This window comes from Drosophila miranda, chromosome 4 (assembly GCF_003369915.1).
Source record: "Drosophila miranda strain MSH22 chromosome 4, D.miranda_PacBio2.1, whole genome shotgun sequence".
Lineage (NCBI taxonomy): Eukaryota > Metazoa > Arthropoda > Insecta > Diptera > Drosophilidae > Drosophila > Drosophila miranda.
The window spans coordinates 5,997,983-6,010,131 of NC_046677.1; the positions used below are offsets into that span (position 1 = coordinate 5,997,983).

Sequence of the window (12,149 nt, forward strand, 5' to 3'; positions counted from 1 at the left end):
CGTGTCGTTATATAGGAATTGACTTTATTTAAACTGAAATAAAACAAAAAACAACAACTGAAACCTACTGAGAAAGATGACTCACTCTCACACACTCTCTATAACTCTCACTATCTCTGATCGAATTGGACCCTTTTTATAATTCAATCAATCACAACACACTCACATTCGAACATTCAAACAAATGAATTGAACATTCGAAAACAAAGAATTGAAAATAAAATATGAAGAAAATCCATCACGAAAAGTGCTAGAGAAAAACACACATAGAAAACATCAAATTCCTACGAAATGAAAGACTTTAAAATCTAAGCCGTTAAAATGAAAGGGAAAACCAAGAAAAAAACAAAAACAAAACTATACACACGATAAATCATTGATGATTATATGATATATATATATACGAGATAAATATATAAAGATATATATATGTATATGGAATTTACACATGGCAAAGATCATCTCTAGTAAATTGATATTTGTTAAGGATCGTTGGAATTTGTAGTTTAATTGGAATGATTGTGTTTGGTATACATTTAGGGAACGCTGTTAGGGTAGATCATGTATGTATATTGTATATAGAACATTTAGCTTCGGCTCCTCTCAACACAGAAATCCACATACGCCCCAAAAATAAAAAGCGCAAATTTTTAACCAAATAAACATATGATTTTTAATTACTTATTGATTTAAATACTTATTCTCAGATCACAACCGAATGAAGAACTTTTAGTGAAATAAGACACACACACTTTAGCCAAGCTAATTGTTGTATAAATACGAGTAAATACATAGAATAAACCAAATGCAAAAATAAATCCAGATTTATTTCCAATGAAAAAACACACACACCCCATAAAAAACAAAGAAAAACCTACTGTTGGTGACAAAAAAAAACCCCCAAAACGAAAACCACAAAAACATGGTAGCAATATGAAGGGAAAGAAAAGCAAAAAAAAAACAAAGAACCTGTAAAAGAATGAAAAACTCGGTATGTTCTTATGAAAGTAACATTAACGAATTAATTTAAAGTTTAATAAAACGGAATAAATGAGAATTTTACTGAATAAAAAGCAAAACACACAAAAACTGAATTTAGGAAGTATTCGAATATTTTTTACTTTTATTTAAAAAGGTTTTGATTTTAAGCTATACAAAAGTCGGTGGAGCATGGTTATAAGGTTACTTTCTTACCCAAAGGTAAGACATTCTTACTGATGATTTTTCCATTTTGTAACTCACATTTTTACCTTTAATTTTTGTAGATTTGTCAACCTTTAACTTCGTTATTATCCGCCCGTTGTACATTATCGAAAACTGGCCCGAAGGTACAAAACTCATAAAATATTAACTTAGCTACATTCAAAACAAAACGTTATATTTTCTAGAAAAACTAAAAAAAAAGTGGAACTTTTGCAGCTATACACCAAGATTTCGGGCCTCTTATGATGATATTAAAATACTTCCAGGGCTAGAGCATTGTGATATTCAACGCAATTCCATGTGGTTAGATAGGTACCCAAATATCTTGATTATAATTTTCCGTTAGGAACTTACACAGATATTTCTGTACCTACAGGAATTGTTTATAGCTTCAAGGACGCAATCAGAATCTGGTTACCAAAAACTTTGGTCCGCTGCGGCGTTATCTCGAAACATTCCCACTTGAAGATACAGTATTTTCAGCTGATGATATTGCAATACGTCCAGAGCTTGAGCATTGTGAAAGTCAACGCAATTCCATGTGGTTAGGTAGGTACCCAAATATCTTGATTATAAATTTCCTATAGGAACTTATACAGATATTTCTGTACCTACAGGAATTGTCTATGGCTTTAAGGGAATTATTCCCAAGGAGGATGAAGAACGCCATCAGTAACGGGTTACCAAAAACTTTGACCCACTGCGGCGTTATCGCGAAACATTCCCACTCGAAGATACAGTATTTTCAGCTGATGATATTGCAATACGTCCAGAGCTTGAGCATTGTGAAAGTCAACGCAATTCCATGTGGTTAGGTAGGTACCCAAATATCTTGATTATAAATTTCCTATAGGAACTTATACAGATATTTCTGTACCTACAGGAATTGTCTATGGCTTTAAGGGAATTATTCCAAAGGAGGATGAAGAACGCCATCAGTAACGGGCTACCAAAAACTTTGACCCACTGCGGCGTTATCGCGAAACATTCCCACTCGAAGATCCAGTATCTACAACTGATGATATTACAATACTTCCAGAGCTTGAGCATTGCGATAGTCAACGAGATTTCATGTGATTAGGTAGGTACCCAAATATCTTGATTACAAATTTCCGTTAGGAACTTACACAGATATATTTGTACCTACAGGAATTGTACCTACAGGCCCTATATCCAAGGAAGATGAAGAACGCCATCAGAAATTGGTTGCCGAAAACGAGGAATCACAACGTTTCTGTGCAAAATGTAGAAAATATGGTAAAAGGTATATGATCTTGGAGATGGGATAGACGATGATACCTCTCAAAGAATTATCATTTCAATTACATATTCATTTTTGCAGGAAATACTCTTATTTTAATTGAAATTCCTTGTTGCACTCCACTCGTGCCGTGCATTTTTAATGAGAGATTCAACAACCTTTCAGCATATTTGCATAAAATATTCATTTGAATTATTAATATTGGAAACGTGTTGGTGGGGCGATTAACATCAATTGGATTAAGTACATAAATCATTGAATATAAAAAGGTTTAAGATACAATTTACAAAATTTTAAGATATAAAAATAGTAATATTTTGCAGCCCTCTTTCAAATTGAAATCAGTCAACCTATTGGGCATGGACGGACGCTTCGTTAGCCCCGAAGAATACCCAAAGGTAAGATCACTTAACTGAAGAATTAAGCATTCTTTAACTCATATTTTTCCCTTACTTTTTGTAGATTTTTCATTAGTGAAAGTCAATGCAAATCCATGTGGTTAGGTGGGTACCTAAATATCTTAATTATAGTTTTCCGTTAGGAACTTACAAAGGTATTTTTGTACCGACAGGCCTTTTCTATGGCGCTAAAAGCATTATTCTGGTGTTTGGCCTACATCTATACATCTATAACCCTTTTGCATATTTGAATTGGAATTTCAATTGGATTAACTAAATAAATCATTGAATATACGCAAATATTTATAATTACAATTATGAAAATTTAACTCTGATATGAGCTCATATTTATTACATTTAAAAATAAAAAAAATATTATATCCATATATATAAATTGATTTATTCTGAAACCCACTTTCAAATTAAAATTCAAAACTCTGAAGCCATCAACGCCACATTAGTCTCCCCCTCGATCTTATTGGTTCACTGCAAATTTTATTATATTCCAGATGGGCACTCAGACATCATCCCAAAGGTTATTTTTAAAATATTACCAATTGAGTGCGTGTGCGTATCGCATCTTTTTCCTTCCGCGTGTGTTACTAATTTTAATCATCCACAAAACTCAGCAGAGAAAACAGACAGACAGATCTCCCACAGCTCTTCGGTATAACTGATTATAACAGTCATTCCGATTATAGCAGCTCACCTGAGCTGAGCTTTAAGCTTGGGCGATCGGTCTCCCAGAGTATATTACGCTCGTCTTCAAGCACAGATCTTGCACTCAGCGCCCAAAGCTCGTATCGAACGGTTATAAAAGCGGAGATCGAACCGAATAAAGTACTTCCGAACAAATTCAAGAAAACAAAAACAGTATGTATTCCATAAGATTGGTGAGCCTAGGGCTAGTCTTGTGCCTGATAAGCTGCTGGAGCTGGAGTGCATTGGCCAAGCTCGAAGAGAAATTCTCGTGGAAGCAACTGGCCTTCGACTGGCCCAGCCCAGAGGCGGAGGCGGAGGCCAAAGCAAATGGACACTACATCGAGGAGAATAACCTGCCGCTGGGCGTGGAGCGTTGGCAAAACAGAATCTTTGTCACTGTGCCAAGGTAAATTACCAAATAGATACATATATTTTTATAGTAATCAACAGACCAAAACCCAACTTGCGATTACCTCTTCCATTACCTTACCATTTTTGGTTGTTTTGTTGGTAATTAAATGTCAAGCTAGACTTGCAAAATCACTGACTGGCTCCATAAACCGGTTTCCCAGTTGACTAGGGTAACTTTAAACGTTTATTTTCCTTTGTCTATTTTGCATTTTAAATTGTAGTTTCTAAATGTAAATGCTCATTGGAAATTGTGTTATAATTAATAAGAGAAAACATTCAAATGGTAAAGTAAACACTTGGTCGGATTTAATTAGAACCTTTTCACAGAAAAGGTCAAAACGATCACAGCGTGACGTCAGCACTAGTGGGGTTTACCCTCGACTCAATAGATATTCGATCCCAAAAGACAAACAAATTTTGGATTATTTTTTGGGAGCTCTGACTAATCAAAATAAGAAACTTAATTATCAGGGAATTATCAGTGGGATGACACACATAAAATAAATTTCCAGCTCAATTCTGAAATGGTATATGCATATATAATCAACTCCCAAACAATCTCTGATCTCCCAAGGGTCTCTATAATAGATTAACAACCTTCTCTTAGAGATACTTCAGTTTAGTAACTTATTCTAGATCTCTGTCTTTAATATATGAAATCTCAAATATCTATCCCTTCCCCAGATGGAAGGCCGGTGTTGCTGCCACCCTCAACTACATTGATCTCACATCAACGGAGAAGTCACCAAAACTGCATCCCTATCCCAGCTGGGAGGCGAACAAATTGCCCATCGATGTCCAACCTCAAGAGCAAAAGACACCCTCGGGTGGACGGCTAGATGCTGACAAGGCTCAGGATGCTGGCATACAGTTGAAGGACAACTCCACCATCATTTCCACATTCCGCATTCAGGTCGATGTTTGCGATCGTCTGTGGGTGTTGGATACGGGTCTGGCTGATATTCTGGGCAGTCCCAAAAAGATTACACCGAATACCATCCTGATATTTGATCTTAAGACTGATACATTGCTGCGTCGTTTCACCATTCCGGCTGATCAGTCCAAGGAGGATTCGTTCTTTGCAAATATCGTGAGTAAATAATGAAGAAATATTGACTTACTTATACTAAGGAGTATGTTCCATTAACAGGTTGTGGATGCTGATCGTTCAGAGTGCCAAGATGCCTTTGCCTATGTCCCCGACTTGGGTGCCTATGGTGTGATTGTGTACTCCCTCCGGAACGACAAGTCCTATCGCGTCAAGCACAACTTCTTTCACTTTGATCCGCTGCAGGGCGATTTCAATGTGGGTGGCGTTAACTTCCAGTGGACGGATGGAGTCTTTGGCCTGGCCGTGGGTCCCATGAATCCGGATCACTCCAAGGATATCTACTTCCATGCTCTGGCCAGTACCAAGGAGTTCAAGGTGTCCAACCGAGTGCTGCAAAACGAGTCGCATGTGACCGGTGGCGATTCCTACTATGACTTCAAGTATGTGGGAGATCGCGGCATGAATGGTCAGTCCACCGCCGAAGTCTTTGATCCGGAAACCGGTGTCATCTTCTACACGCAAGTAAACAAGGATGCCATCGCCTGCTGGAACATCAAGCGTCCCTACACGCCCGACACTCAGGGCCTCATTGATTCCGATTCTCACACCTTGGTCTTCCCCAACGACTTGAAGATTGATAATGAGGGCACCATCTGGGTTCTGTCCGACAAGATGCCAACGTATTTGTACAAGGAGCTGGATCCCTCGGCCGTCAACTACCGCATATTGATGGGCAACAACCGCGATCTCATCAAGGGTACACCGTGCGAAATGTAAGCAGCAGCCGTTTCGGGCACTTGTTGTGTGATTTGTGTCGCGGCGCATATTTGTATTTACATATGACATTATTTTCGGTTAGTAAGTCAGCTTAATAAACTATTCCCAATGTGATTAATTGCGTGCATGGGTTCTTAAGTTAAATGTCAGACTTCAGCAGATTGTCGGCCAGTTGCACCTTCTCTCCCGGCTTGAAGGCGGGCATGCCCAGGTAGGGGCAGGTAGAACAACGAAAGGCGTCGCCCAAATAGCACTGGAAATACAAAGATCAAAATAATTATGAATACGATAGGAAATCCGGGGATTAACATACATTTCCGCAGCTGGATTTGGCGTTTTCAGAGGCCGTTGCGGTTTGTTTCTCGCTCTCCAGCTCTTCGGCCAGGCCGCAGGAGCAGTTCCTGCAGGCCTTGCGCTTGCCTGTGGTGCTGCACACTTTCAGACCAGCCGGGTCTGGCTTCTGTTTGTCCTCCTCATCCAGCAGGTCTTCCTCGTCGATCAGCTCCTCATCATCGCCGCTGATTTTCCACACATTCAGAGCGCTGGCGTTCTTCTTGGCAAACGACAGCCTGGCCGAGGAACCAGTCTCGTAGCCGGGCTTCTCTGCTGTCAGTGTATCTGTACCCTCGCTGCAGTTAATGAACCCAGACAGTTTGATTTCCTGCAGCAAGCTGCTGGCGGGCCCAATGAAGGAAAACAAATGGAGTTTTCCACTGGGCTTCAGCATGTGCAGCAGCTTTACGTAATTGTCGGTGAGCTGGGCGCACTCAATGACAATCAGGTCGAAGCTGGAGTTGGCGTAGGAGGCTGAAATTCGATGCAGGTCGCTAATGAATATGCTGACTCACAGGCAAGACTCACACGGAGCACCAATCACACGCAACTTACAAAACGAAAGGCGATGCACATTTTCCACAGCCACCTCGCCCCCGGTGGCTGTTTTCAGCTGTTCCACACGCTTGTCCAGATCGGCGCTATCAGTCCATATGTATAGAGATTTTTGCAGACCCTTAAATTGCTCCATTATCACTGTTTCTAGAATGTTTTTTAAGTTTTTTAGCACCGCTGTTTGATTTCACAAGTATTAGAGATGGCCGAATGAACAAAAGTGACATCGATTGTAGCTACCGATAGTGTAAGAAGGGATATTCACTGCAATATATAGTAAATGTGTTCACGCATTATCACATTCTGCACGTAGTATAGGTTTTACGGTTGGTAGAGTATTAGGAAACTTTTTGAAGAAGCTTGTCCAACAATATAGAATATACGAATATAATTTCATACATGACTTCGCCTTGGATTATTTGTTCATTAGGGTATTCAAGGTGCGACGTGCAACTTGAATCAAACATAAATGAAACTTTTTCATCCCGAACTAGACAGCAAATCCAAAAAAAAAGATAAATTCCAACAACCGGATCGAATATCGACTGGATAGAAGAGCTGCGCGCCTAAGTTTGAATGTGAATGATTGACAAGGATATATATATACGCAGTCCATTTGAGCGAAAGTTAAAAACCTTCGTATGGAATTTTCTATACCCTATGTTCTTTAATTTAACTTTAAAATGAAATTTATATACCATTATATACCGATACACCCTAAATATACAATAAATTTCAACTCAATTTCCACGTCACAATATATATAAAAGTTGATAATATACCGTACACCGTACCGGCACCGCCGCCTCTGTTCGATGGTAGAAAGAATAAAAGTGATATCGATTGTAGCTACCGATGGTATAAGAAGTGATGTTCACTGCAGTGATATTTTCACTCACGAGATGGATCACGAGCTGTGGAATTTAAACATTCAACACAAATATTGACAGGCTAGGCAAATTGTACAACCACTAGACCGCAATTAAAGACACTAATAAATATTCAATGAAAGTTGTGTACCACGTTTGCCAAAACCAAATGCCATTTTTCATTCTTAACCTACAGCCCTTATTTTGAAGCCAAGCACGTATTGCACTTTCCCACGGACACCATTAAATATTAATGGGTCAGAAGGGTCAAAGGGTAGCTTGATTTTTGAATATCAAATGAGGGCGCGAGAATCGATACATTTTATGAGTGCTGGTAAACGGGTGGAATAGTTGGTAGTTCAGTAAACTGCTGCTGAAAGTAGCTATATTTAAATTTCTAGCTAAGGAGCTTCGTCTTATTCAGCGCCCTATACTTAATAATTAGATTTGTATTAAAATATTCAGAAGTGACAGTATATCGCCACAAACAACATTTAGCTATAAAATAGCTGGCTCGCCATATCCCTCTTTGTACAATCCTAGTGTTGTTAAGAGGTGAAGATATCGCCGGTAGGTGTCAACTATCGTAAATAACAAACCATCGAAGTATCGATACAACATCCTCTCATAGTCGCTTTTTTTAGTTGTAGCTATTATAAATATAACTCAAGCGCTAGTTGCAGCGTTAAACAGAAGCCAGCCGCTACAACCGCTAGTCGCTAGTCAAGTGCTTTTCAAAATACAAATATGTGATTACGGCGTCTAGTACAAAAATTAAATCTCCATCGTCGAAACCGAGCTCCGAGTCCGCGACCAAGAGGAAGAGAGAGAGAGAGAGTGCGTGAGAGAAACGACAGCTGCTGGCCGTGTGTGTTGGTGCAGGATAACAAATACAAAACATATAACAACAAATAGTACACAAAAAGTGCCAAAGTTTTTAACAAATTTGCCAAAAAAAAAATCAAAAGAAAAGAACCAACCAAAAGCCAGCAAACCATTCAATTTCATAGAATTCAATGCAGAAGACATGTGCATAAATGAAGAGCTACAACCAATTTAATTTGAACGCCGCCGCCCCGCCCGCCATTGCCTACGAGAACGCAGCCGCAGCAGCAGCCCTCAATTCAAACAGTTCGCCCCTCGATCACAATCAGCAGCAACGTCAGGATATGCCGCACTTTGGACTGGGCAGCGGTCCTCAGCCGCCGCCGCCGCCGTCGCAGCAGCAGCAGCAAGTGCACCATCAGCAGCAGCAGCAGCAACAACAGCAACAGCAGCAGCAGCAACAACAAATGCAATTGTCCATGTTGCCGGGTCCGTACCGGCCGCACATCGAGGAAAAGAAGCTGACGCGCGATGCCATGGAGAAGTACATGAGGGAGCGCAACGATATGGTTATCGTGATACTCCATGCCAAGGTGCGATATGATTTGGGGATAATTCAGGTTGCTTTCGGGGGGATTTCAAGGATTAGACTCAGGTTGAACAGGTGCCCGATAGTGGTATTAAAGTGCGTCAGAAATGTTAAGGGCTCCAGAATTATTAATTGCGGTTGGAAATAGTTGTGGAAGTGCTCTTAAAGGTAAAGGATTTATAAGATCTTTAAAGCAATGCCGGAAATTGCTTTAGAAATAAGGGATAAGGCAGGAAATCTTGATGGCTGTCAAAGGAATGGAAATATTGAAAGTGTTGTATGATCTACTGAGAAAAGAGTTTAGAATTTTATATTTCTTCAAAAACCTGCTACCATCTCGAGAACACATAGAGATCCTTTATCCGTATGAAATATTCCGCCTTTCAGCCAACCATTAAGCCACGACCGCTTTCATATGATCCTACAACTAGCTAAATTTCTTCAAGTATTTTCGAAAATATATACCCATTCTGATGGGTCAATCAGAGCCTCCTCCTCCGCGAACACCCCCTAAGGTGTCCGATTCGTTTGTCCACTGGTAAGTGTTACATTTTTGCGGTTTTAGAGAAAAATAGAGGCAAAAAAATGAGAAAAAAATTGTCGCGGTTGCTTTTTAGTGGTGGCGATCTTCAAGCGGTGGCGGCGACTGCCGCCAAATGGGAATCCTTCACACTCGACTGCATCCAAATTGAGCAACACGCTCGTGGTTCGCTCTGGTCCGGTCCGAGACGGGCCGGGCCGGTGCGGTCCGAGCCGCAATGAAAATAATTGAAATTAATTACAGAAAATTAACAAAGCTGCATTGCTTGCGGTTTTGATACGATTTGCCGATAATCCGAGTACCAATTTGTGCTAATTGAATTTACCCTCTGTCGCGTGTTTCCAGGTGGCCCAGAAGTCCTATGGCAATGAGAAGCGCTTCTTCTGCCCTCCGCCCTGCATCTATCTGTTTGGCAGCGGCTGGCGGCGGCGCTACGAGGAGATGCTGCAGCAGGGCGAGGGCGAGCAGGGGGCGCAGCTGTGCGCCTTCATTGGCATCGGTAGCAGTGACCAGGACATGCAGCAGCTGGATCTCAACGGCAAGCAGTACTGTGCGGCCAAGACCCTGTTCATTTCGGACTCGGATAAGCGCAAACACTTTATGCTGTCGGTGAAGATGTTCTACGGGAATGGCCACGACATCGGTGTGTTCAATTCGAAACGGATCAAGGTGATATCGAAGCCGTCCAAGAAGAAGCAGTCACTGAAGAACGCCGACCTGTGCATAGCCAGCGGCACCAATGTGGCCCTCTTCAATCGCCTGCGCTCACAGACCGTCTCCACGCGGTATCTGCATGTGGAGAACGGACACTTTCATGCCTCGTCCACCCAATGGGGGGCATTCACGATACATCTGCTCGACGACAACGAATCGGAGTCGGAGGAGTTTCAGGTGCGCGATGGCTATATCCATTACGGTGCCACAGTCAAGCTGGTTTGCTCAGTGACGGGTATGGCTCTGCCGCGTCTCATCATACGGAAGGTGGACAAGCAGATGGCTCTGCTGGAGGCCGATGATCCTGTCTCGCAGCTCCACAAATGTGCCTTCTACATGAAGGACACGGATCGCATGTATCTGTGTCTGTCGCAGGAGAAGATTATTCAATTCCAGGCCACACCGTGTCCCAAGGAACCGAACAAGGAGATGATCAATGATGGTGCCTGTTGGACAATCATTTCCACGGACAAGGCGGAGTATCAGTTCTACGAGGGCATGGGTCCTGTGGCGTAAGTCGAAGCTTCTCTGTTCCTTGATTGTTGGATATTATTGGAGTTTTGTTTTTCTTGTAGTTCTCCTGTCACACCTGTGCCCATTGTCAACTCTCTGAATCTGAATGGCGGCGGCGATGTGGCCATGCTGGAGCTGAGCGGCGATAACTTTACGCCCCATCTGCAGGTGTGGTTCGGTGATGTGGAGGCCGAGACCATGTATCGCTGTACGGAGACGCTGCTCTGTGTGGTGCCAGAGATTTCACAGTTTCGCGGCGAATGGCTTTGGGTAGGTGTCTCCCCAGAAACACTCCACCATTTGTATCTCTATCTATATCTATGGGTTTGATAGGTACGCCAGCCCACACAGGTGCCCATTTCGTTGGTGCGCAACGATGGCATTATCTATGCCACGGGCCTGACATTCACCTATACCCCAGAGCCGGGACCGCGACCACATTGCAACACCCAGGCTGAGGATGTGATGCGGACAACACGGCACAACAACAATAACAACATCACGAGCATCAGCAACAACAATAATGCTGGATCGCCGGCGGGTGGCAGCTTGCAGCAGCAGCAACAACAACAGCCTCAGCAGCATCAGGCGCTGCCCTCCATCTCAGAAGTGCAATGGAATAGTCATGGTAGCGGCTTGTCCTGAGTGCAGGACTTTTGCATCCTACATTTATGCGTGCTAAGTTATTTATAGTTTTCATTAGAGTCCTTAGTTTGTAGATTGGCAATTTTTCTAATCCTAATTTTTCACTTCTCATGGCGCGAACAAACAATGCCTCCTCCCTAGAGACACCAACCTATCCTAGAATCATCCTATATTTAGTGCTAGTACGGAACCAATAGATGTGTAAATGCGATACATAAAACACTTTGTATATAACTCGAAAGAGCCCACACTGACACGACGACACACATTATATATTTGTATAAAATATATACACTTGTAATTCTAGTTAAATATACAATTTTGTATAAGCATATAGAAGATTTTTTTGGCAGCGGTTGAAATATTTTTGAAAACTTGTATTCTTGTGAATTTCCAAAGAAATGGCTCAAACGGGAAGACCCCAGCTAACAGAAAATACATATAGTAATTCTTAAAAAAAAAAAAAACAAACACATTCCATTATCCCCCAGAAAAACGATTTATTTTCTGTATATATAAATTTGGTGTTGGCCATATCTTTTGGAAATTCTCAACGATCAAAGAACCGCTCTATAATATTTTGTAACATATAAAAGACAAAAAAGGCGATTTGTTTGTAAGCTCAAACAATAATAATAAAAAAAAACAAGAACGGGAAACCGAAATTATGACAAAAGAAAAAGTAAAGCATGTCGTCAGTTTATATATGATTTAGCATGATTCAACATTATTCTAGTCCACCAATTTTCATTGGAAGGTCTG

At 41.2% G+C, this 12,149-nt stretch overlaps 3 protein-coding genes across 3 annotated transcripts; 2 read left to right on the forward strand and 1 right to left on the reverse strand.

The window, feature by feature from the left end:
- The first annotated feature begins 3,633 nt into the window (after positions 1-3,633).
- LOC108163559 (protein yellow) lies at positions 3,634-5,917 on the forward strand. The gene is made up of 3 exons (XM_017298924.2): positions 3,634-3,970; positions 4,660-5,065; positions 5,126-5,917. The coding sequence occupies exons 1-3, from the start codon at positions 3,738-3,740 to the stop codon at positions 5,801-5,803; spliced, it is 1,317 nt and encodes a 438-aa protein (XP_017154413.1). The 5' UTR covers positions 3,634-3,737; the 3' UTR covers positions 5,804-5,917.
- Positions 5,821-6,940, reverse strand: LOC108163560 (anamorsin homolog). The gene is made up of 3 exons (XM_017298925.2): positions 6,692-6,940; positions 6,117-6,610; positions 5,821-6,056 (listed from the first exon to the last, which is right to left on the reverse strand). The coding sequence occupies exons 1-3, from the start codon at positions 6,825-6,827 to the stop codon at positions 5,943-5,945; spliced, it is 744 nt and encodes a 247-aa protein (XP_017154414.1). The 5' UTR covers positions 6,828-6,940; the 3' UTR covers positions 5,821-5,942.
- Positions 6,941-8,154: 1,214 nt separating this feature from the next.
- LOC108163658 (suppressor of hairless protein) lies at positions 8,155-12,074 on the forward strand. The gene is made up of 4 exons (XM_017299079.2): positions 8,155-8,978; positions 9,861-10,741; positions 10,805-11,012; positions 11,076-12,074. Exons 1-4 carry the CDS (start codon positions 8,598-8,600, stop codon positions 11,385-11,387), a joined length of 1,782 nt encoding a protein of 593 aa, XP_017154568.1. The 5' UTR covers positions 8,155-8,597; the 3' UTR covers positions 11,388-12,074.
- Positions 12,075-12,149: the final 75 nt, after the last annotated feature.

Bases quoted from the DNA above. Each gene is read 5' to 3' on its own strand.
- LOC108163559 (XM_017298924.2), top strand. From the start codon at position 3,738: ATGTATTCCATAAGATTGGTGAGCCTAGGGCTAGTCTTGTGCCTGATA. The intron at 3,971-4,659 runs GTAAATTACCAA...TCCCTTCCCCAG, and splicing joins ATCTTTGTCACTGTGCCAAG to ATGGAAGGCCGGTGTTGCTG. The intron at 5,066-5,125 runs GTGAGTAAATAA...TTCCATTAACAG, and splicing joins ATTCGTTCTTTGCAAATATC to GTTGTGGATGCTGATCGTTC.
- LOC108163658 (XM_017299079.2), top strand. From the start codon at position 8,598: ATGAAGAGCTACAACCAATTTAATTTGAACGCCGCCGCCCCGCCCGCC. The intron at 8,979-9,860 runs GTGCGATATGAT...GCGTGTTTCCAG, and splicing joins TCGTGATACTCCATGCCAAG to GTGGCCCAGAAGTCCTATGG. The intron at 10,742-10,804 runs GTAAGTCGAAGC...TTTTTCTTGTAG, and splicing joins GAGGGCATGGGTCCTGTGGC to TTCTCCTGTCACACCTGTGC.
- LOC108163560 (XM_017298925.2), bottom strand. From the start codon at position 6,827: ATGGAGCAATTTAAGGGTCTGCAAAAATCTCTATACATATGGACTGAT. The intron at 6,611-6,691 runs GTAAGTTGCGTG...ATCGAATTTCAG, and splicing joins TGTGCATCGCCTTTCGTTTT to CCTCCTACGCCAACTCCAGC. The intron at 6,057-6,116 runs GTATGTTAATCC...TTGTATTTCCAG, and splicing joins CCAAATCCAGCTGCGGAAAT to TGCTATTTGGGCGACGCCTT.